This window comes from Antechinus flavipes, chromosome 3 (assembly GCF_016432865.1).
Source record: "Antechinus flavipes isolate AdamAnt ecotype Samford, QLD, Australia chromosome 3, AdamAnt_v2, whole genome shotgun sequence".
NCBI classification, from domain to species: Eukaryota; Metazoa; Chordata; class Mammalia; order Dasyuromorphia; family Dasyuridae; genus Antechinus; species Antechinus flavipes.
In genome coordinates, this window is record NC_067400.1 from 69,557,853 (window position 1) to 69,583,399 (window position 25,547).

Consider the following 25,547-nt stretch of genomic DNA (forward strand, 5'->3'; position numbering starts at 1 on the left):
TGTATTATTTTATGACATGGGGTTCGAAATAATTCCTCTACTTCATAAAAGGTGAAATTCTAAGTATTTTTACCATAATGATGACTTTAAGAAATGCAAAAGAAACTTTAAATCTATATAAAATAAAGAGATACCTCAAATATAGCATAAAAGGAAAAAATGGCCTGCTACATTTTCTATTAATGGCTATCCTGTAGTGTTTTTTTTTTTTTTTCTGATACCCATGGGTAACTTTTTTGTAGTTCACATCAGATCTAAAAGTTGTAACTTATGCATCATCTAGGTGCACTAATGAATAAGAACTGACATTAAATATCAATATTATTGGCCCAGCTAAATGGTAGCTGACATCAAGCTGGTTTGCTGAAGAGGTAAACAAAATTGAAATTTCTTTTTGGTTTAAGTACTGCCTGACATCATTTGTCCTTCATTGTCATCAGTGGATGACTGACCCAGATTTTATTTGCATTTCTTTCTATAAAATGTCTGGAGACTGATACATATTCTTTGAGCTTGGGCAACAAACAAAATTCAGAAATTCAAGGTCTTTTAATGAAATAGGGATAGAATAACTTTTTCTTGTAACATTTACAAATGGAAAGGCATACTTCTATCCATCTTTTAAAGAAAAAATTAATATAATGAAAGGATTTATATTCACATGCAGACAGAAAGATCAAGGTAAACTACTTTAGATCTAATAACAAAATTTCAAGCTACAAAAGTTGGATATTTTCCTAGTTCACAAATGTACTTTGATGGCATAAGAGAGATTATATCTAGAGTTTCCTATCCAATTGCTTTTGTAATACTTAGTTACAGTTATGCTTCTAAAATGGAAAATTTATACCAGATATATATTCCAAGGTGTGTTATTCAAAATTGAAATACAATACCAAAATTGTCTTTGCTTTGTTGAGCTAAAAAAATACACACTGCAGTTTTAGGCTTACAAAGTACAAGGTCTATTGGAATATTAAAAAAAAAAAAAAAAAAAAAACTTTTCCCCCTCTAGCAGGAGATGTATTATTTGCACTCTCTTGGGACCTCAGTTTTCTCATCTGTATGAGGGTTTTTGCTACATGAGAAAGCTTAGGTGTACCCCGTGACCTGTAATTCTTTATGTATTTTTTCACATACAAAGGAATGAAAATAATTGTTTGATCCAAGGAAAGGCACATCCCCCATTTAGGTCTCAGTTTTCTTATCTACAAAATGAAGTTGTTGTACTAGATCAGTTTTATGGCTCCTTTGAGATTCACAACTGTCTGATGCTGTGAACTTCCTAGTGTTAGTGTTATCTAAGGTTCTGTGGAAGGCAATTTTTCTTCTATGTAATGTCTTTCTCCCTATCCCCATCATCTCCCATTAGTATTTCTGTTGTTACAGATGATTCCCAAGTCTATATGTTCAGGCCAATTCTCTCCCCTGAGTTTCACTCCTGCATTGCCAAATGCCTACAAACATTTTAAGATAAATGTCCAAGGGCCATATTAATATTTAACTAAATATTTAACTCATTATCTTTCTCTCTAAACCTTTTCTCCCCAACTTCCCTATTTCTGTCAAAGGTGCCACCACCCTTTTGGTTTCCCAGGTTCCTAACTTTGCCATCACTCCTGAGACCTCACTCTTTCTTATTGCACATATCTAATCAATTGTCAAATTTTATTCTTTCTACCTTCACATCATCTCTTATATATGGCCCCTTCTCCGCACTCACCCAGCTTCCACCTTCGTTCAGACCCTTATAACCTATCATAAATTGTTGTAACAATCACCCAATCAATACAAATTTATTAAATATTATGAGCACTGCACTACATAACACTACTGAGATTCAAAGGAAGAATTCAAAACTTAATAGTGGAGACAACATGCAAATAACTATGTCCAAATAAACTTTATAAAAAGTTAAAAAAGAAACAACGTATAAAAGGCACTAGATTTAAGAGGGATTGAGAAAGGTGTCCCCTTGGATTTTAGCTGGGACTTGAAGGAAACTAGGGAAGTCAGTGGTTAAGAATGAGAAGTCTGAACATTCTCCTTATTGGTCTTGCTTCCAGACTTTCACCACTTAAGTCCACCCTACACATGGTTGTCAAAATAATTTTCCTTAAGCTTAGATTTTTAGCATAGGATTCCCCTACTCAACTTCACTGGTATCCTGTAACTTTTAGGATAAAATAGCTATTTCTGTCTTTAATCTATAACTAAACCCTGCATTATCTGGCCCCTTTTCAAAACTGAACTTTATTCTTTTTCCCAAATATACAATTTAGCCAAACTGGTCTCTCAGTTCTTCAAATTTCTCATCTCTCTGCTCTTGCATTGGCCATAGTCTGTGCCTAGAATGTTCTCTTTCTTTGCTTTTGCTTAAAAGAATCCTTTCTCCCTTAAAATGCAGGTCAAGGAGACCTACAGGAAGGCCTTCCTGATTTTCCTACTGTGTAGTACCATCCCTACTAAATTTTCTGATATTCATCTACTTTGTATATGTATATATATGTATATACAGACATATATGCGTGTATTTATTAATTTTATATCTGCTTGTAAATATTTTAATTGCATTTGTTTTCCCATTATATAAGCTAATTACATAGGAATTCTTTTTTTTTTTAACTTTTTACTTGTATCCCTAATACCTAGAACAATGTCTGATATATAGTAAGTCCTTAATTAATACTTATTTGTTGGTGGGTTCTCACTTTGATGTTTCAATGGACATATAATCTTATCAAAATGTTCATTCTACCTCCCCTCCAATCTATGCCCATCACAATACAGTCAAGTATTCTTATCCTATGCTAATGTTCTCTTTTTCTTTGCCTAAATTCTCAGTGATGCATCAATCTAATGAATTGGAGGTTTTCTTGTAGACTTCTTAATGTTTTCTGACTCCCAAGGCAGCATTTGGGAATGCAGCCAGCTGTTAAAGTCCAGTCCTTTATTGTCTCCTTCAAAATAGCCCGGTTAGCTTTCTTAGAGGCCTATCTCTCTCCTTGGTTCCAAGAGCTCTTGCCACTAGTCCTTTGTCTCTTCCAGCTTCAGCCTTTCGCTCTCTCCAAATCCAAAGCCTCCAGCCAGCACAAAGGTGGAATATGGAATGAATGTGTCTTGCCTCTGGGAGTGGGCTCCTCCTCTGGTGGGCTTGTCCTTTAGTGGGCTTGTCCTTCTGGCTTGTGAATTTCCTGGACTTGTAAATCTCCCAAGTGAATCCTGGCTCTGAATCTCCCGGAGCTTCCAGTGGGCTTGTCCCTTTATATGCTCTTTTAGAAGTATGAACTCTTAAAGGTGTAAAAGGTATGAAGTCTTGCAGAACTCTAACAAGTACTAAGCACCTTAGTGAACCAGAGAACTGCTAAGCACCATGCTAAAATTAGACAACCTTTAACACCTTATAAGAATCCTACATTTCCTGCTTTCTTTTGATTTTAGAACATAGCGGTGAGAACCCCATAAAAGAAGGTGATCACGCCTTCCCTGACTGCTCAAAAAAGGAGTGAAAACACCATAAAAAGGAGATGATCATGCCCTCCCTGACTGCTCAGGAAGGGACATGAAAACACCCAAGGAAATGGGAAATCAGATCAGATTAGTGGGTTTCTGAAGGGGCTCACTCTTAAAACAGATATACATAAATCCATCAATATGGGAGGCATTACACATAATTACATAAGCACATAGCAATATAACACAGGCTAATAGTGATGTAACAAATAACATGAATCAACATGAGGAATTATACATGTCTGTAAGTCCTAGAAATAGTCCAAAAGGAATTTATTGTCTATTAGTTCATGTGCCAGGAATGCAATAATTACTGCAAGTTTTGAAGTCCTTGCATCTCAAGGAATCCAATGATTCCTGCTGGTTTTCAAGTTCTGCAAGTCTTATCTTGTGTTAGGGAATCTAATGATCCTGCTGGTTTTCAAGTCCTGCAACAGTCTCATTATCAGCCATGCTCTTTCAGTGTCAGATGTTTCTTAGATCTTCTCCTTTGTTTTGAGGTTTTTCTCCTTTTCTGTCTCTCTCCAGGTGTTTATTGCCACCCATCTGTTTCCTTCTCCATCTGTGGGAATACAAGCAAACCCTCTCTCCCAGACAGTTAACCTATCTAATTCTCTTCTATTTACTACTTTTGGGATTTCTCCCCATTACCTGGCAATTATATTGAAGCTGTTTACACTGGACACTGCCCTGTTGGTTTAAAAATCCTGTATTCTCCCCAATTGTAATCCCTTTCTGCCATGTGATTGCTTTTTGGCTGACAGATCACATCAAAGTCCTGACCTTCTAAAGACTCTCTGGGTGTAAACTCAGCTGCCATCATGCCCCACCTGTCTTTTATATGATTATCTTGGGGCTGGGCCTGCCTCTCATTTCCCTGGGTCAGTCTATATTCTGAGGCCCAGTGAAAGCCTCAGTTGCATTTTGGACATGGGGTTTTGGGCTTTCTCTCACCCTGTCTTAGTTTTGAACCCTCTCTTCTAAGGGAAGAGAGAGAGAGATTCAAGAACTAGGTTCTACTGCTATGCAGCCAAGGCTATGATCATTCCCTCTTAATGTTTGATGGGATAAAAGTCTTTATCCATTTTAGACATCATTAGACTATCAGGAGCCTCTCCAGTACCTCCTTCCATTATGTCATCCTAGGTGCCTCCCCCCATTAGGTCATTTCCATCTAGGTGTCTCCCCCATTATGTCATTGATCTTGTTACCCTATAAAAGAATCATGTATCTGACATTCACTGCTGGATTCTTGGAGATGATAGTCTCATTCAGCACTGGGACCAAGCCATGAATCCATTTGGTCCCAGCAAATCTCTCCATTAAATAAATTATTAAATTGTTCTCTAATCTTTGTCTTGCTCAGTTTCTCCTGCATTACATCATAACTGACCACTGCATGGTAGAACCTTTCCTTGATGTCATTATGTCACTCTTTTTTTGTACCCAAGTTATCATTTGTGAAGGAAGAAGATTTCTGGCCCCAGGAATCATTCATAATCAAGATCAATGGAAAATTCATTTTTTTAGGTTGCTCTAATTTTGCTATATGATTTAATCCACTTTAACCTGTGTGTGTGTTATGCATATTAAATTATTTTACCAAATCTGGACAAACATAACTATAGCACTCCTTAACTTCCTTAACTATGTACAAATATTATTGAGGGAGGAAAATCCTCCTTTACATTCTCTAGATAACTGCTAAATGAAATATTTAATTTCTTCTATCAATTAGAGTATACTTGATAATAGCTTTTGTTAACAGACGCTTCAGTCACTGAATGACATGAATGCTGCCATATTTACTGTCTATAACTGTACCAGTTTCAATCTGATGTGGAAGAAGGGCCTGTACAGTTTTTTACAGGCCTCCAACACAGAAGGAATCAAACAGAATTTCAACAGGATATTTTCTGGTTTATTTAGTAAAGGTTCATACAAAAGAAAATGGTGGTCTTTAGATTCTGAATTTAGGTATTAAAATATTTTCATCAACTCCCAGTCTTCAACCTCCCTATGTGAGATTGCCCACTATGAGGTGTGAGTTAGCTTTATACTCAGTAAAGAAATCTATATCATCTTTGTGTTTGATTTCTTCCTATAAATACATGGGATGATAGAATCATGGTTCTGTATTTCCAGTTTATTCAGGTTTCTGTCGTATTCGATTGGCATCAGGTGAATGCCAACTGGAAGGAGGTGTCCTTCTCATGGACCAATAGCTGCCCTACTATCTTCAGCCTCCATTGAAGCTCCTTGGGCCACTATCTGGTCAATTCTGGATAGAGGGGGGAGCTATCAAACCACTCCTAGTCTGGTGTTGACATTCTCAGGAGGCAGAGAAAACTGAAACAATGATCATAGGTGGGGGGGGGGGAGTGCTTCCACTTAACTGCAATTAAATTTCTTTATATCCTCTGTTTTCATTTATAATAAAGATAACAATATGTATATAATTCATTCCACAGTAAAATCTCATTTATTCAAAGTAAAAAAAAAAAAGTCTGCTAAGAGTACTAACAATGATTGTAGGCACTTTAAAAACTGCTTCTTAGTAGCTATTGGTCCCCCTTGTACCTTTTCCCCATTGTTGCTGTAGATGTTGAGGAACCTACATAATTCTTTTTTGCATTTTTATCTGTTAGTCTCTGTTATCCAAAAAGTCATCCTCTGATGGCTACCTTTCTGAATCTTACCAAATTTAGAAATGGTGGCCCATAGAATGCAGAGAAAGTTTATCTCCAGATTCTCAAAATCTTTCTGAATTGGCAAGACCTTTCCAAGTAAGTATTCTGCTGTTCTAATCTTCAAGGAACCCAAATCTTCCAGAATCCTTCAAGAATAGAACTTTTTCTGGAGATGATATTTTCTTCATGTTATTAACTCAGGAAGGGAGACTTGGGGGATCTGTGGCCATAAAATTAAATCTATGGCATTGGAAGAAATGTCCAACAGAAAAGCAATCAGAAGTGAAGTCACAAGATCTGATTCTTTAAAGCAAATTACTATATATGCACATAATTCAAGTTATCAAAATTCAGTGACCATATATCTCTTTATGACTAAGCATACCTGTCACTTAAGATTACTAGGTTGATAGTGATCATGCTATATTTTACTTTCTGCTTACACAATTCCACCTGTGGCATTTCCTAAAACTGTGTTTATAGTAAATATCTAAATGCAGTTTTCACTAGTAATATAATTTTAATACATATTCCTGAGGGCTTCAAACAATTAGAAAAGCTAATATTAAATAATTAAAGCCTAGACTTCCCACTTAGGCACTAAATAATGCATTTTCACACTGTCTGCTACTTCTTATTCATATGTATGTGTTAGAGTGTTGTGTTCCCTAGGGGCACCTGGATGTCCCTGGCAAAGCTCAGACTCCCAGCACTTCAGAAGTTGCTCATCTCCACTGGAAGGTAGGATATTCAAGCTTAAGGAAGCTCAGCTTTTCAAATCTACCCAACTAATCAAAAGGATGTCATTTTTAGTGTCAGTAGTTTTAATAAACTATCATCTTCTTGGTAGTTACTAGATATTGTCAATTAAGAAGACCACCAATAGAAACTTTTAATGAGTGCCCAGGGCACACTTTTAGTGCCACATTTTTATATTCCCTCTCAGGACTAACAAGGTATTTCAAGATGAACTAATCAGAAAATCTAACTTCTGGTATTTGTACCTTACATTCATCTGCTTCTCTTTGTCACATGTACAATTAATGTGTGTCATCCATAATTGCACTCTCCCCTTTAATTTAATCAAATCTGCTTTGTTTCCATATTTATTAATTTACTCCTTTAGAATGATAAATTATGTTTCTGTACCACCTGTGATATTTCTTACAAAATTAACAAACCCAACATAAAAAAATCTCTGTTCCTTTTCCTTCAGCTTTCTACTAATTATAGTAGAGCAAAAAAAAAAAAAAAAAAAAGCAAGTTACAGAACACATTCTTATGATCTACATGTATCCCAGAGTCTTATTGTATCATATAATCTTGAAATTACTGCTTACCATACCAGGAACAACATTTTTCTCCTACTATCTAGAGCTAAGCTATAATATAATACTCTTCTGCTAATTGTCCCATAAGAGTTAATTAAATGAAATATTCCTTCCTAGGATAAATATGTTAAAACATAGTTAAGTTCGAAAACACCATTAATATCCCCAATGCCATTAGTGATACCAGTACAATTTCAACCATCATCATCAACTTTTCTTTTGAGCAAACATTTTTTCCCTTATTCTCAAAGATGGATTAACTGTGTAGCAGCAACAAGATTTTGACTATATTGCTATTTTCAAGCTAGACATAACTATCTTCTAGGCTAGAGACTTGAGCTAATTGGAGAAGAGGAATATGAAATTAAGTTTTTTACTTTACAAAAAAATAGACGCTTAGTTTATATACTATCTTGACCCAGATAAGGCTTCATTTTATCACCCTAATCTACTTGTGTGAAATTTGAGTATAGCTTCTAATTGTACACAGTATGAGAGAAAAATGCCTAAGTTTCTCTGACCTTCAAGCAGTGGCAGCACATTGCCACATATTCACAGACCTACTCTAGTAGCTTTTATGTAATAGGCTCCATGTAGCTGCTTTAAGGTAGGAGAGCCTACTCATTCCTCATTTACAGAGAAATTGTACCTGAAGACCTCTCAAATCCATTAGTTAGGGAACTTGCTGCAAAAACATTCAATTCTCCTCTCACTCTTGGAAGACCAATGAAGAGCAGGGAGGTGGGAGGGGAGAGAGGTGTGGAAGTCTAACAAGGCAGATTGATCAATAGTCAACAATCTACAGATAGAACAGGAATTTATAATCAGAGTATTACCAGAAATCTTGACGAGACAAGGGATTTGACCTGACCAGGGTCCCACAATCAGTTCATGTCAAAAATGGGACTTGAACCTTGGTGTTCCTGACTCATTAGTCCGTCCTTTTGGTTCCTCTGGAACACTGACCTTCCTATCAGTTGTATCTAACCTTTACATCCATGCTGCAGTTTAAGGCACCATCTTTTGTTCTTTTATCACACACTCAATGACTATGCTTGATAGAAGTGAATTTCAGATAATGGATAACCATTATTAAGTTGTCCCTCAGATTTCTGTCACCTCAATATTTAATTTTGTTTTGCTCCTTTCAACTTTTTTCATCTTTTGGGTCTGACCATACCTGGTCCCTTATCTTTTTTCCAATCTCTCTTTTTAAAGTCTCCAGGTGGTTATAATAAGGGACTATATAGCTCTGGATATAATTAAAGATTCCCTCACCATTAATTTACGGTGTTTATTTATTTAAATGATTGTCCCACATATTAAGTTGTAGTCATCTTGTCATATAACTTTTGTTCACTCTCATCATTCACTATTCCTTGCTTTTGCTATTATACTTAACAAACAAACCATTCTGAATGTGTGTGTGTGTGTGTGTGTGTGTGTGTGTGTGTGTGTAATTTGCTTTTCTCCTTTCTTCCCCTTCCCCCTTGACCTTACATAATCATGTCACATAAACAAATTCCATGAGATCAAGCAGTTACAACAGAACCTGATTTGCTAAAAATCACTTTGCATCAATAAGAAAATAAATTAACACAATAATAACACTGAACTCACCCTTGCTGTGAAAGTAGCATCATTGATGGAATGAATATGACCATAAAGGGTTTGAGCACAACAACCCTAAGAAAATAACAACACAGAACATTAAATCAGTTGGAGTTAAAAAAAAAAAAAAGAAAGAAAAGAAAAAGAAAAAAGAGACTGTTTCTAGCGGATTCAAGCATAGAGTAACAATTTTAAAAAGAATTAATAAAAGAGGTAGGATTTTTTTAATGGTAAAGAAAAATCAAATAGTGGAACAAACATTATTCTTAATTTTTACCACCAATAATCACCAATTATTGATTAGAGTATATATTACTGAGAGCATTTGCTCATTTTCTGTTTCATTATTTTGATGTTATTATCCTCCCTTTGGCACTTCTGTAGACATGAGATGATATTAAGATGCCTCATCCTTTAACCAGAAGTCAATGGAACAATTACTGGGCAACAGGGGCCCTGAAACATTCCCAAATGAGAGTCAGAAATTGTTCCAAAAAGGGATTTCAGGAGTATTTCATGTGGGTACTGGTATTCACAGTTGATTCTTTGACAGATTTGGAACAATGACCCACAATCTGTACAGAAAATACTTGCATGCTATAACTGGGATATTAGGTTGGCCGACAATATTGTCAACATGGGTTCATAACAATTGTTTCCTCTAATTACATTCATTTTCTTATATATCTTAGCCATATACAACCTATAAGAATAATTACAAGGATATTCATAAATAGAGATATTCTAATTTAAGAGTAATTGATAACCCAAAATTTATAGTTATTCAAAACAATTTGAAAAAGGGTTTCATTTGAGGGAATCTCTTTCATAGAAGATTATAGGACTGACTATATATTAGATAAATGTTAATTATTGCTATTTCCATAGAGTTTTTTTAAAAGTTAAACTATAGCTTCCTCCATGTAGACTTGAGTCTGAGTGATTAATTTCTTGATAAACAATGTGAAATTTCCTTCCAAAATTTAAATTTCAAAAAAAATCTTAAGTCACTTCTGACACCATTTGAATATTGCTTCATAGTTATTATTTCTTGGTCCTTATAACTTCAAGACAATTATGTCAAGGATTTTAAATTTTTAAATCCCAGAAATAGAAAAGAAAAAGAGTTCCAAAGACATTAAAGCCTAATACCTAAAAAATATATAATTAGCTTTTGAAAAGTCATCTTAGTAAGTTATCTTGTTAATTATCTATGAGAATTAAAATATGAAATAATAATATATAACTCTACATGCAAAGATAAATGCTAAAAAATTTTTAGCGAACTTGAAATTTGCATATTTTTGGTCTTTTACATGCCTTAAATCTGAATTTCACTACTGCATTAATATACCTTTCTACACTGGATCCTTTTCTAAATTAAGAACTTCCAAACTATTTATTTAATTGGTACAGAAAATGTAGTTTCCAGTATTTGGTCTGCCAAAGTTTAATTCAAAGTGAACCTCTAAGGCTCACTTGAAAAGCCTTGGAAATAGGGGGTTATAATAGAAATGCTGACAGGTCACATTTATGCTACTATACAAAACTTGACTCAAAGATAAATGTTTCATGAATTTGGAAAAAAAATGAAAAAGCTTTTCTATTTCTGCTTTATTCCTAAGATGAAAGTGAATTTCTTCTTTATTGTTATACACTGAACTTGAGTTACTAATATTTCAGTGTTGACTACCTTAATCAGAAGCAAATTCAAACAAGAACATGAACATTTGGGATTGCTTCTTTGGTGAATTCCTATCAGAGTTGTTATCTTTTAAAATGGCAAGATTTTTTTTTTTTTTTTAAGAATAAGGATTGAAAACACATGGCTATTTATTATGTTTGTAGTTTATGGATAGCTCAAACGTGATTTAACACAATTTTCATTTTTACATGAATATCACATCTGAAATTAAGGTAAATCATCCTCATACATCACATCCATTGGTGTAAACTGATCAAGCTCACTGATAAACTTTCAGATTGTCAAATGAATACAAGGGTGATTTCTCAGATTTAAAAAACCTAACAAATTTATTTTCAATTAAGAAATCAATCGGAGTCAGCTGTAGGAAATTAGTTAATGCAGTTGAGAAAACGCCTGCCCTAAATCTTGAAAATCAAACATTATATTTGCAGTAATATTATATTTAGAGAATATCCTGGGGGAAAGGAGGTATTCATAGATTATTTGTTATAGCAGCTACTTTATTAGGCAAATTCATTCATTCAAGTGTTTATTAGTTACCTACTGTGTGCAAGGTACTTTGTTAGGTATTGGATATTAAAATGCTGGTGAGTTGGTCTAATTTTTCCCAAGCAGTAAGATAATAAATAACAGAATAAGGATAGGAAGTTAGATCCTTTGATTTGAAAGGTGGAACTCTTTTTCTGCAACTATGTCTGAGCCTATGCTACATCATACAGATGTTACTATTATTTGGTGCACATCACTCATATCTTAATTCAATTCATCCATTTAAATCTTTAGAAATTTTTTTGCGAGTCCAAGTAAATATTTTCAACTTTCTCTGAATTCTCCCAAATTGACTCTTTTTAGGGTGCAGTATTACCCTATTATTTTCAAGTTTGCAATTTTTTTTCCTAGCCATTCCCTATTTTATAAGTACCTCCTTTGTTTCTAGTAATTTTCCTATTTAAAAAAAAAAGGGAATGCAGTTATAATCATTTTGGTATATATGGGGCTTTTTGTATCTGTTATTTTTCTCCTTAAACAATGTACACAATAATGAGATCTCAGGAAATGATCATTTTAACAACTTTCCTAGCATAATTTCAAATTATTTTTCAAAACCAACAGAATCAAGTCACAGCTATGCCAATGGTGAATAGGGTGTCTGGAATTTCAAGCCCTTCTAATATTAAGTCCTTTATTGTCCTTATATCTTTTCTTATCCAAACTGTTTTAATTTGTATATTTAATCCAAATTGTTTTAATTCACAAATTCTAATTTAATTAAAATTGTTTTGATTTGCAAATTGCTTGAATTTGTTTTCATTAATTATTTGGAGCCTTTTTACATGGTTGCTGTTAAGATTGTATTTCTTCTTTTGAAAAAAAAAGACTTTTGTTTGACCAATTGCCTGTTGAGGAATAACTATTGATAATTTTCCATTAATTCTCCATAAAACTTGATTATTAAATCGTCATTAGGAGGAAGATTAGTCATATCAATAATATGTCTTTTTGTTGAATCAATGTAATCACACTGATTTTTTTCCTTGTACTATCTTAATTTCTTAAATAAAACAACACTTATATTTTATATAATATTTATATTATTTGCTACTTTGTCTTTTGTTTGATTATGTACTTTTTATTTTTTTAAAAAATTATTACTATGATAATTCATTTTAAGTTTGTTTATAAATTTAAAACTTATTTTGATATATATTGTTAAATCAAATTTCCACCCAAATCCTTTCCCAGTTTTCCTTGTAGTTCTTTTTGAAAAATGAGTCCTTCCTCTTTTCCACAATAATTTCTTTGCATGGATTTACAAAACAAAAAACAATTGTCTTTGCTCACACTTTGTCTTGTTTTCTTACTTTGTAATAATGTTAGGTTCTTTTATGCCTCCTTTATTGTTGTTTAAATTCTTGATATCATATTCTTCTAAATTAATTTTATTATGTTGCTGAGTCTTGTAAAATAGCCCTTTGGCAGTTTTAATTGTCACAGAGCTAAATCTATCAATTTATCTATCTAATATGTCAAAACTTAACAAATGGAAGTTTATTAGAAACATGAATAAAACATTTTAAAAATTATTTGCAGTTAGAAATGGGGCCACCCTAAAAAACAGGAATGATAGTCATAGATTCAGACAAGGTGATAGTATAGAAATAAAAAAGAAGTCAGGTAAAGTACATCATCTTTAAATAATGAAATGATATCAATAGTGAACTTGAGAGAGAGAGAGAGAGAGAGAGAGAGAGCGCACAGAAGAGCATAGCAACTAATTACTCTAAAAAAGTCAACATCAGGACTTAGATAAAAGGTCAATAATTGTTAGGAATAATAACACATCTTATTTGGACTTGGACAAATATACAGGATTAACAAATCTAAGAAAAAAATTAAGGACATAGAATACTGAAAAATTATTATAGATTATCTTTTGGATGCTTAAAAAGTAATCTATTTACATTTTAGTATTGCATAATATAATTACGAAAATTGTCATTTTGATATGTGATAAAAAAAAACCCTCACAAATATAGAAAGGCAGAAATATAGTGTAAATATTTTATGGACCATTCAAACAAATGGCTTTGTCAAAGGAAAAAAAATGTGTCCAATAAATAAACTAAGAACAATGGACTTAGAATTGAGTGGAAACTAATTAATATCCTAATAATAATGATTAGGTCAAAGAAGTAACAAATATTTTTATTACAGAACATGATATAACTATGGAAATTTGTAAAGGTATAAACTAAAGAAATATTTAAGGGAAAACTTAAGCTCTAACTTTAAACAACAAAAGACAAAATCAGTTATTTGAGTGTACAACTAAATCCCTAGAAAATCAACAAATTAAAAATCTCAAAATAAGCTAAAATAGAATTCCTGAAAATTAATATACTATTGATATGATAAATAATATTAATAGCTGATTTTAAAGACCAACAAAATACACAAACTATTAGTCAATTTGACCCTTTAAGAGACAGAGAAATGAAAGACAAATTACCAAAAAAAAAATAATGAGGAATTCACAAATGAAAAATAAATTCAGTAAATAGAATAGAACCTATTATCTTTAATTAAATGCAATTTGAACTGGAAACAAATTAATATTTACAAAAATGCAATATAGTCTGTTGAACTGAAGAAGGAGATAGAAGATCTAAATAACTTAGTCTCAAAAAAAAAAAAGAAGTTAAAGTAGCCAAAAAAATACTTAAAAGTAGATTATATTAAATAATAAGAAATAATTAACATATATATATATATATACACATTATGAATATCCATGCAAAGATATTTAATTACATTTTAGTAAAGATGCTAAAGTGCTTTCAAAAACCACTAAAATAGGTTGCATTTATTTCAGGAATGATAAGCTGATTTGACAATAAGAAAACCATATGGAGAAGAACGATATTAACAAGATTTCAATGGCTATATAAATAAATTCAATAAACTCAATCCTTTCTGTTAAAAACAAAAATACTTTAAAAACCAAACAGGAAAAGACTTTTTCTTTACATAATAAACAGTATCTATCTAAAAGTAAATACTAGCATTATTTTTAGCAGAGGATTTCTGAATGCAGCTGTAATATAATTAGGCTTAAATTAACTATATCTATCATCCACACCATTTACTTGATATAGGTCTAGAAATCCTACATCATTAAGACAAGATGAATCAGTTCATAAAAATCTTCTGATATTTCACTAAATTCCTCATGTTAATTTCTTACTAAACAATATTTCATTACATTTATATAACTTTGGTTGTTGTTGATTTTTTAAGCCATTCTCAAATTGATGTGTACCTCCTTTGTTTTAAGTACTTTATTAACAAACAGTGTTATTATGAATATTTTAATCGGGACTATTTTGTTAACCATAGGCATATAAATGTCTTTTTAAACATTAAAATGCCTTTTTGTATAACTACGTATCTATTTTCTGTTATCTCAGACTACAAACAGCTTTTATATTATAATTTGTCTAGAGTTTTCCTAAAATAGTTTCTAAGTGTTGTAAGAAAACATGTTATAATAAAGATCATGATATAAATTCAAAAATGACCAGAAACAAAATATGCCTATATCTAAGTCATATACTTAATGTTTATCAATACCAATAGTAGAAACCCATTAATCACATAATAAGTTTGAATTTTTAAGACATTAATTTTCCTTAAATTCAGTTGTAATTGAGGAAAGCGAAGACAGTATTGCAATTAATGCGATGCTTCCTACAGGCATGATTATGGAAGCACTGGAAGAACTTCTAGATCATTCAAAGGAGTAATAAAATTAATTAAAAGAAGGAATTTAAAAAATAAGGGCAGAAAAGGTAAATAGAGTACCGGTTCTGAAGTCAGGAGGACCTGAGTTCAAATCCAGCCTCAGACACTTAATACTTCCTAGCTCTGTCTACTAGGCAAGTCACTTAATCTCTATTGCCTCAAAAAAAAAAAAAAAAAAAAAAAAAAAAAGACAAGATGAATACAGAGAGGACTGGCGAGACTTACATGAATGGATGCTAAGTGAAATGAGCAGAACCAGGAGATCATTATATACTTCAACAATGATACTGTATGAGGATGTATTCTGATGGAAGTGGATTTCTTTGACAAAGAGAAGATCTAACTCAGTTTCAATTGATCAATGATGGACAGAAGCAGCTACACCCAAAGAAAGAACACTGGGAAATGAACGTGAACTGCTTGTATTTTTGTTTTTCTTCCCTGGTTATTTTTACCTTCTGAATCCAATTCTTCCTGTGCAACAAGAGAACTGTTCAGTTCTGTACACATACATTGTATCTAGGATATACTGTAACCCATTTAACATGTATAGGATTGCTTGCCATCTCGGGGAGAGGGTGGCGGGAGAGAGGGGAAAAATCAGAACAGAAGTGAGTACAAGGGATAATGTTGTAAAAAATTACCCTGGCATGGGTTCTGTCAATAAAAAGTTACTAAAAATAATAATAATAATAATAAATATCTAGGTATGAGGGGAAAGAGTTGTATTCTCACCTGATCTAATAATGGAAAAGGGAAGAGAAAGGGAGAGAAAGGAGAGCCAGAAAAAGAGAAAGAGATAGATAGATTGAAGAGTCACACAGATAAACTATTAATAAAAGCAACGTGAGGATATTTAAGATTGCTCCCTATTCTGCAAAAGCAAGGACTCAGAGAAGAATCTACAGGAAGAGATTCTCATCAGATTTGTGAGAGCAAAAAAAAAAAAAAAGTCCCCAAAAGTCAATGGATATTTTAAAGAAGAAAGAGAAAATTTAATGGAAATAATTTAAAAAACAAATATAAAAATGTGTCTTTAAATTTTAAATTTAAAGGATTAAACTTTTTTTCTAAAATGAAAGAAAATGAATGAAAAAACAATTTTTAACAAATAACACTTGTAAAAGATAAAGATAAATAGTGTAAATGAAAAGTTGAATCAAAATTTACTTTTCTATAGGACAGGGATGTTAAATACAGATGTACACTGCCAACACGCAACTGTAGCCTAAATCAGATTGACATAATTGGTAAAATTAAATGAATAAAAGTAGAATGAAAAACAGATAATAAATTACAACTAAATCAATATGCAGTTCACAGGGATCATTACATAGATATATTAGGGGCCCTCTTTCTATTTGAATTTGATATCAGTGCTACAGACAATTCCAAAAATTTAAGAGTTGTACTAACAATTTTAGGTATGGCAACATCAATAGAGAACCAGTGTAATTTTTTGAATATGCATTCACCAAATACATAGTTTAAAATTTTTAAGGAAAAAGAAGGTAACTTATAAAAAGGAAATCTATAGCAATATAATATTGTTTAAGTCTATAATATTCTTTCAGAATTAGAGAATTTAAAAGACAACAAGAAAGGATAAAATAATGATCTTTAGTAGAAAGTAGAAACATCACATTTGAGATACCTATGTGATTCTGAATGGAAATTTTAAAGAATGCATATTCATTATCTATCATTTATCTGTCATCTAACTATAATCTCAGATTCAAGTAACATTCTTACAAAAACTGAACAAAATATCATGAAATAAAGAAATCATGAATAAAGCGAATAAAAATAAATACACCTTTATGCTTCTAATACAATAAAATAGTCATCAAAAATATTAACAAAAGATACAAATCTAAATGGAAACTGAATAATTATATTTTAAATACAGGTTAATGAACATGCATATTTTTGAAAAAAATTTTGGAAAAGAACAATAAAATAATTTATTTTTATATAGCCAGAATCATTTTAGAGAACATTTATGTATCAAAAAGCATATTAACATATTACAAAAAAGAATTAATCAATTGAACACACAATAAAAATAACCAAATAACCAATTATAGCAACAAACCAAATAATCAACAACAAACTCCAAAATAATCACGAAAGAAAGGAAAAAATAAATAAAACACATAATAGCATTATTTTTGAAAACTGAAAAAATCTATAAACTATGAGATAATTCACAAAAAGAAGTAAAATCAAAGTGATCAAGTTGTCAAAACAAAGATGAACGGTATGAACTCATAAAAATAGAAAAGAAATAAAGGGAACTATCAGAAGCAGAAATCAACATATAAATTACATATCAGCTAAATACAAAGAAAAAAAGATTATCCACAAAATATAAAGTATCAAAATGACAAAATAAAAATTGAAACCTTAAGCATTCAACCTCAGAAAAAGAAACTGAGAAAATATAAATTAAAAAGGAGATTTAATGTTAATTTTATCCAATGTTCAAAGAACAATTAATATCCAGGCTACCAAAAATCATCAATTCAAAAAACAAATAAATAGATAGATAGATAGAAAATAAATGAAGGAGCATTACCAAACTCATTTTATGAAATAAATATTGTCTTGTTATACAAGCCAATCAATTAATAACAGTGACTACTAAGTACTTACTAGGTTCCAAGCACTATACTAAGTCATGCAGATAAAAAGAAAGACAAAAATATATAGTCCTTGTTGTTGAGGATATTCCAATCGAGGTGACCTTATGTTTAAAAAAATGATGTATGTACAATACACACAGAAAGTAATTTCAAAGGAGAAACATTAGCAGTGGTAGAAAAATATCTCCCGAAAGTAGAAATTTGAGCTAAATCTTAAAAGAAACTCATTAAATAGAGGAAAGAGAACATTGTAGGCTTTATGACAATATGGATGAGACCTCCACTACCATGGAAAACATTGTATTTAAGAAAAAAATGAAAGGCAACTATTGCTAGGCTGTAAATTACATGAAAAGAAGACAATTGTAAAGATAGCAAGAAACCAGGTTGTGAAGGGTTTTAAAAGTCAAACAGATGATTTGATATTTGGGTGTTGGACGTAATGAGGAAATACTAGAGTTTTTTTGAGAGGAGCATTTGATCTGTACTTTAAAAAATTACTTTGATAACTGAGTGGAGGATAAACTGTAGAAGGGAGAGACTTGAGGAAAGAAGTCAAGGATATAGGAATACATAGGAAAAGGCAAAGGAAAAAACAGATAAAGAAAAATAAAGTGACAAAAATAAGTAAAAAAGTATTAAAGACCATAGTGTATATTTTACAGTTTCATTATGAAAAGATGAATTTATATCAGGGGTTAAAAATTATGAAAATATTTATCATGATGATTTATTTAAATAACAAAATGATATCATTATACCAAAAGACAAAGAAAAAAATATTTCCTCAAATATAATATTCATTTGCTATAAAATTTTAAAAAGTACAGTCTTGGAAAAGATACTCTCATATGATATGTATACATAGGCATGTTCATGCATTGATATGTATAGGTTTGTATATATATATATATATATATATATATATATATATTATATATATATATATATATATATATGCAAGTGAGTGTGTCTCTATCATTTTCAGTAGAGAAATACTGGACATTTTCCTAGTAAGCTCTGAAGTTAATCAGGCACTCTCATTCTTTCTACTATTATTAAACAAAATACCAGAAATGTTAACTAAAAGATGATAATAAAAACAAATTAAGAGACAGCTTTAGCAAAGAGATTTAAAAATTCCTATTCACTGATTATATATGGTGATTTACCCAGTGATGCCCCAATGAATATAACAAAATATAACAAATTAAAAATTAGGGGGAAAATAGCTAATTGAAACAACTGGTTGCTTCAGTAAAATGTCAGGATCAATAATAATAGTGATAATGCATAAACCAGCATTTCTGTATAATGCTGAAAAATAAAATTTAGTGATAGAGAAAATCCATAAAATTATGGACTATAAAATAATAAAACATTTGGTGATTAACCTATGAAGTTAGAATCAGAATTTATATGGTTACAATTACAAAATACTTTATAAAAAAAATAAAGGTCTTAGCTAATTGAAAAATTAGTCATTGCTCAAGTTTGAGCCCTGACAATCTAATTAACATGATTGATACCACTTAAATTAAGGATGATATTCCCTGTAGTAATCTCCACCTGCGCATGCCAGAGTCATTGCAAGCTAAGTGTATTTCAAAGAGGACTATTCATATCCCTCCGCCCCTCCCCCCCCATAAACTCACTCTTCCTCTACTTTTTCCTGTTTGTGTTGAGGATACAACTTTGAGCCTTTCAATTTCAGCTTTTCACTTGATTACTTTTAGTTTTTCTTGTTCCACTTCCAAATGGTGGTTATTATCAATTCTTTCTCTATGAAAATCTCTTTTGTCCATTCCTTTCTCACAAGATCATTGCTGTAGTTCAGCATTGTTCTCATTTGTCACCTGGACTATTGCAACAGTTTCCTAACTGGACTCTAATACTAGTCTATCTCCTCTCCATCATATCTTCCACATAGCTTCAAAAATAACCTTCCTAACTCATATCTTACCTTGCCACTTCCTTGCTCAAGAAACTTCATTTGCTCTTTACTGGATCAATGAGAAAATACAAATTCCTTTGCTTTGCATTTAAAATCCTTCACATTTTGCTCGAGCATGTCCAGGAATATTGCATATTGTATCCTTCATGCATTTAACACATACCTCTCTCTTTTTCTTCTTAGGATATTTGGATTTTTTAAATTTTTTGTGGTTCAGTCCAGCCCTTTAGTTATCACTCTGTCCCTTTAGAATTATCATGTTTTATCTTTACCTGTATATTCATACTTTGTAGTAGAATACAAATTCCTTAAAAACAAGAACTTTTTCCCTTTCATTCTTGCTTCCTCAGCACCTTTCACAGTGTCTTACATAACACTGTTTTACACATATCACAGCCCATAGTAAATACTTATTAAATTAGACCGGAGTCTACTACAACTAGACTAGACAACTGTCCTGAGATTCTCATTTGTTTCTCAGAGGGTACTACATCAGAAACATGATCAGCTACCCACTCTACCTTGCTAGTCTTCTTCCCTTGCCTTGGATACACAGGCCAATGGCATCTAGAAAACTATATATTCTCTTGACTAATGCCCAAGAAAATGGTGTAGGAGTAAATACTTGACTTCAGATGATATAGGGGATTAAATTACTTAGCAGAATGGGGATAATAATAGCACCTGCTTTTCAGGATTTGGTAAAGATTAAATGAACAAATATTTACAAAACACCTAAATATCCTATATAGGAAATCCCTATATAAAGTTAGGGATCATCAATATTGTCCATCATCATCACTATCTTCTTCCTTCTGTTCCTGTTCCTCCTCATCATAACAATCTGATATGAGATTTTTAGAACTTTATAATAAGAATGCTTCACTTGGCAAGTAATCTCTCACTAAAGATCATAAGTGGACAGGAAAGGAAAAAGGAAAATAATAACATTTGGCTACATTACAAATCACTTCCTACAGGATAGATGTTTCTATTGCAAGAATGGCTGTAATGTTAGGATATGGTTGGCTCTTTACAGCTCCATACTTTTATCCAGAATCATTAAAGCACAGCTGGCTTAGTTTTTCCACATATGTGGCAGTTTCAAGTTGTCAATTTGTTAAAAAGAAGTTTCTATATCATTTTTGCTAATATAATCAGATTGGTATATTCAAGTTGAAAAGAGAGATATCATTAACACTGTTCTTAGTCATTATTAGATCAAATGAATAACTAAACAAGTCTATGAAAGTTCTATCAGAGCTTTTAAAATGATGAATTTGTTTTCATTAAGACCAGTTAAATAATCAAATCAATTCTAATTAGTCTAATTTATTAATGTTCATTTTCCTGGGCCTCAGAAACTTATGATGTCAGTATATGATATACATAGCAATTGTTGTTGCCTTTTATTCCTCACTCTAGAAGGAAGCATGATGCAATTAGTGTGAATTGGAGGTCCCAAATTCAAATTCTCACCCTAGGCAAGTTACCTAATCTCTTTGGGCTTTATTTTTTTCATCTGTAAAAAGAAGATTTCAATTAGATGGTCCTTAAGGCTATTACCACTTCTGGTCTAGGATCCAGAGTGAATCACAAAGAAAAATTAAGTTGCATTACCAGGGTGAAGAAAAGTTTCCACACAGTATCCTGATAGTTGTTTTGAATGGTAAAGAAAGAAAAAGAAAGAGGAAAAAAAGAGAAAGAAAGGAAGAAGGAAGAAGGAAGAAAGGAAGAAAAGAAAGAAAAAAGGAAGGAAGAAAAGAAAGAAGGAAGGAAGAAAAGAAAGAAGGAAGAAAAGAAAGAAGGAAGAAAAGAAAGAAAGAAGGAAGAAAAGAAAGAAAGAAGGAAGAAACGAAGGAAGGAAGGAAGGAAGGAAGGAAGGAAGGAAGGAAAGAAAAAAAGAAGGAAGGAAGGAAGGAAGAAAAAAAGAAGGAAGGAAGGAAGGAAAGAAGGAAGTGAAAGAAAGAGAGAGAAAGAGAAAAAAGAGAGAAAAAGAGAAAGAAAGAAAATAATATTCTACTCCTTGAAAAGAATGGGACTCCCTCTGGACATTTTTTTTTCATGGAAAGATTTTCTCCAACAAATATAAAACACAAAATTTGAAGTACCAGAACTCAGATTTGGGCTATTAAAAGCCTATCTGGACATGTGAATTTGTTTGTTATGGTAGTTTTTTTTTCCAAAAATTCTATATTATTTTTACCTTTAAAAAGTTATTTCTCTATTGGAAAACCTAATGAAATTAATTTTGAAAAGCTTATCATGAGTCATATGTTTAAGGAAATAAGAGTTTTAGGGCATGTCAAGCTAATGTGGTGTCAGGATTAGGGGGAAAAATTCCTTTGTCTTTGTTGAAGGACATTGAGAGCTCAAATTAAAGGTAAAAGTCCACTTCAGTGAGTTCTGATAATGAGAAAAAGCAATTCATAGCTCAGAGCAAATAGACTGTAAAGCTCAACAATTTTCCCTCGATTTCTGTCCCACAAACAATTACCCCCTCCCGCCATCTTAGTTGGAAATCCTAGTGCACTAAACTCCAAAAATTGTCTTACATTGTTCGGTATTGATTTTATTGCATGCTTAAGGGTGGTTGTTATTTAGTTGAGAAAAAAGCTGCCTGTTTATGTTGGCAACACAGCTCTTTCTGAGGCTTCTGAATAGATTTTTCACTCATTTTTTCTCATATTGCAATGTCAATATGGGTTTTCACTTCACTTTTTCTATAATTCTGAATAAGACATAAAAAGTCACTCAGAGAAAATATCAAAGATCAGAAATGCTGTATATTTCAATTACAAGGTGATCAAGAGAACAATGTAAAAACAAAAACAAAAACTATAATTAAGAAAAAACTCAAAAGTAAACTAGTTTGTTGGCTGAGTTATTTGTATAGAAATCATAAAATAAAGACTAGGAATTTCAATTTGATATGAAAAGTGAGAGAAAAGTATAGATTTTCACAAATTATCATAGAATTTTATCTCATATTTCAGGCAAAATATGATTAAATTGTAATTTTGACCATGGAAGAGATGGCCTACAAATTCAAGTCACTTGCTCAAGGTGAGACAAGTTTTTTTTTTTTTTAAATAACTTTTTTATTGATAGAACACATGCCAGGATAATTTTTTACAGCATTATCCCTTGCATTCACTTCTGTTCCGATTTTTCCCCTCCCTTTCTCCACCCCCTCCCCCAGATGGCAAGCAGTCCTTTACATGCTGAATAGGTTACAGTATATCCTAGATACAATATATGTGTGCAGAACCGATCAGTTTTCTTGTTGCACAGGGAGAATTGAATTCAGAAGGTAGAAATAACCCGGGAAGAAAAACAAAAATGCAAGCAGTTTATATTAATTTCCCAGTGTTCTTTCTTTGGGTGTAGCTGCTTCTGTCCATCTTTGATCAATTAAGGCTCTCTTTATCAAAGAGATCCACTTCCATCAGAATACATCCTCAAACAGTATCGTTATTGAGGTATATAATGATCTCCTGGTTCTGCTCATTTCACTTAGCATCAGTTCATGTAAGTCTAAGGTGAGACAATAAGTGTCAGAATTTGGACAGGTCTTCTACCTTCAAGACCAGTATTTTTTCTCCTATTTAATTCATTCTTTATTGACCATCAACAATATGTTATGATAGATATGTGTGGTGATGACCTTCAATTACTGAAGCCTTTGATAGTAAAATATTTTCTTAGGTGAATTCTACAAAGTTGGAAAAACAAGTATAAAATATAAGAAATGAGAAACTAAATGATTTCAAGGTACATGGAAAAGACATGAACTGGCTCAGGGTGAATATGATTTATACAAAATATAAAAATATAAAAAACAAACAATGAATAATCAAACAAGCAGAAGCAAGAGAAAAAAATTACACAGTAATAGTAGCATAAAGATAAATAACTTTAAAAGCTATAAAATTTCAAATGCAATTACTGTCTATGATTACAAAAGATGGATAATAAAATAAACAATTCACCTCTGACAAGAATATATATATGTATATGTACATATACATATATATGTAGTTTATATATAACAATATGTTATAACTATATATATTTACATACATAAACACATGTGTATATGTGTATATATACACATAAGCGTATACACATATGAGAGGAATCTTTCTTTTTTCTTTATTATGCCTTTATAATAAGTTGGGGGAAATTAGATTTCTATAAATTGAAAAAAATTAAATAGAGAAATTGTGGAATGCTACAGATTTGGAAGGCTGCTTTTGTTTACTTTCAAATGAGTCACTGTATTATCAGTTTGATCAACTATTTTATTTTCTTGAACACTGGGAGATGAATATAAACTGCTTGCATTTTTGTTTTTCTTCCCGGATTATTTATACCTTCTGAATTCAATTCTCCTTGTGCAACAAGAAAACTGTTCAGTTCTGCACACATTTATTGTATCCAGGATATACTGTAACCTATTCAACATGTAAAGGATTGCTTGCCATCTGGGGGAGGGGATGGAGGGAGGGAGACAAAAAATCATAACAGAAGTGAATGCAAGGGATAATGTTGTAAAAAATTACCCTGGCATGAGTTCTATCAATAAAAAGTTATTAAAAAAAACTATTTTACTTTCTTGCAAGAGATATCCTATGTGGTGTACATGTTCATATTAATCTGTAAATGTTTGTACTTTTAAAAAAGGCTCATCAATGAGATACAAGCAAAAAGTCTTCAAGCTTGGAACCAGACATGCACAAGATAATGTTCTAGGACTTGGAAGGTTTAATTCAGAAAGGATTATTATCAGAAAACTGGGCATGAATTTTTTCAACCACTTCAATTCATGAAAGTTTTCTACTAGAACATAACAGGGTTTTATATATACATACTGATGAAATCACAGGTCCTTAAATTGTCTTAGACTATTAGATTAGGAAGATAGAATCTCAAAAGTATATTTATTCATAGAGATATTTCCTATATCTGTTTGAAGATCACTGTTCTCCAAATTACCAAATTCTACCAAATTACTTCAAATAAGTTTAAAGTTTCAGAGTTTGATAATATATTTGAAAAGGACTTTCACAGTATTTTTATAGAAAAGATAAAGATGTGGCCTGGAGAATAGTTAAGGATGTTATGAATTGGTTGATGACCAATGTCAAAGAAGTATGATTTATGTATCATTCTTGATCTGGAATGTGGTTTCTTGTCAAATAACAGGCATGCCAAAGCTTTGTCCTTGACCTTAATAAAGTCCCTTAACCTCTTTCATTTTTGTGGGAAGAGAAGACATTTATAATTAAGACGTTACATATTCGAAAGTAATTTTTGATAAAACTTCTATTATTTCCATTATTCAGATAAAAGCATAAATTGAGGTTATCAAATCCATAGATGCAATACACCTGGTTGGTCAGCTTTCCAAGCTCAAAGCAGCTGTCAAAATGATCTTTTTAAAATTCAGGAATTAGCATGTGACCCCTATTTAATACATTCCAGTGGCATTAACTTGGAAATCAAATAGAAATCTTCTGTTTGGCATTCAAAGCCTTTAGTAACCCACCCCTTTCCTAAGTTTCAAGTCTTCTTACACTTTACTCCTTCCAACATCTTCAGTGACCCAGTGATTCATACCTTATTTCTGTCCCTATCACTTGCCCTTCCATATCTCCACTTTGGACATTCTCAATATGTATCTCCCAAAGGTATAGCTTTTTTTCTTCATCTTCATTTTTTGACTTCCTTGATGCTTTAGCCAAAGACACATCTTCATTAATAAGCCTTTCTTAGTTCTCCCTCCTTAGT

The 25,547-nt window shown here is 31.9% G+C and overlaps 1 protein-coding gene across 2 annotated transcripts in view; it reads right to left on the reverse strand.

Moving 5' to 3' along the window:
* SPAG16 (sperm associated antigen 16) overlaps positions 1 to 25,547 on the reverse strand; it is a 1,154,057-nt gene that overhangs the window by 341,462 nt on the left and 787,048 nt on the right. Inside the window, exons 14-15 of one of the 2 annotated variants that reach the window (XM_051983614.1) lie at positions 9,155 to 9,220; positions 5,993 to 6,443 (exon numbers count right to left, since the gene is read on the reverse strand). In XM_051983614.1, the coding sequence (XP_051839574.1) occupies positions 6,438 to 6,443; positions 9,155 to 9,220 (72 nt within the window). In that variant the 3' untranslated portion in view covers positions 5,993 to 6,437. Of the gene's footprint in view, positions 1 to 5,992; positions 6,444 to 9,154; positions 9,221 to 25,547 lie in introns of those variants that run through there. The other variant, XM_051983613.1, reaches the window with a different exon arrangement.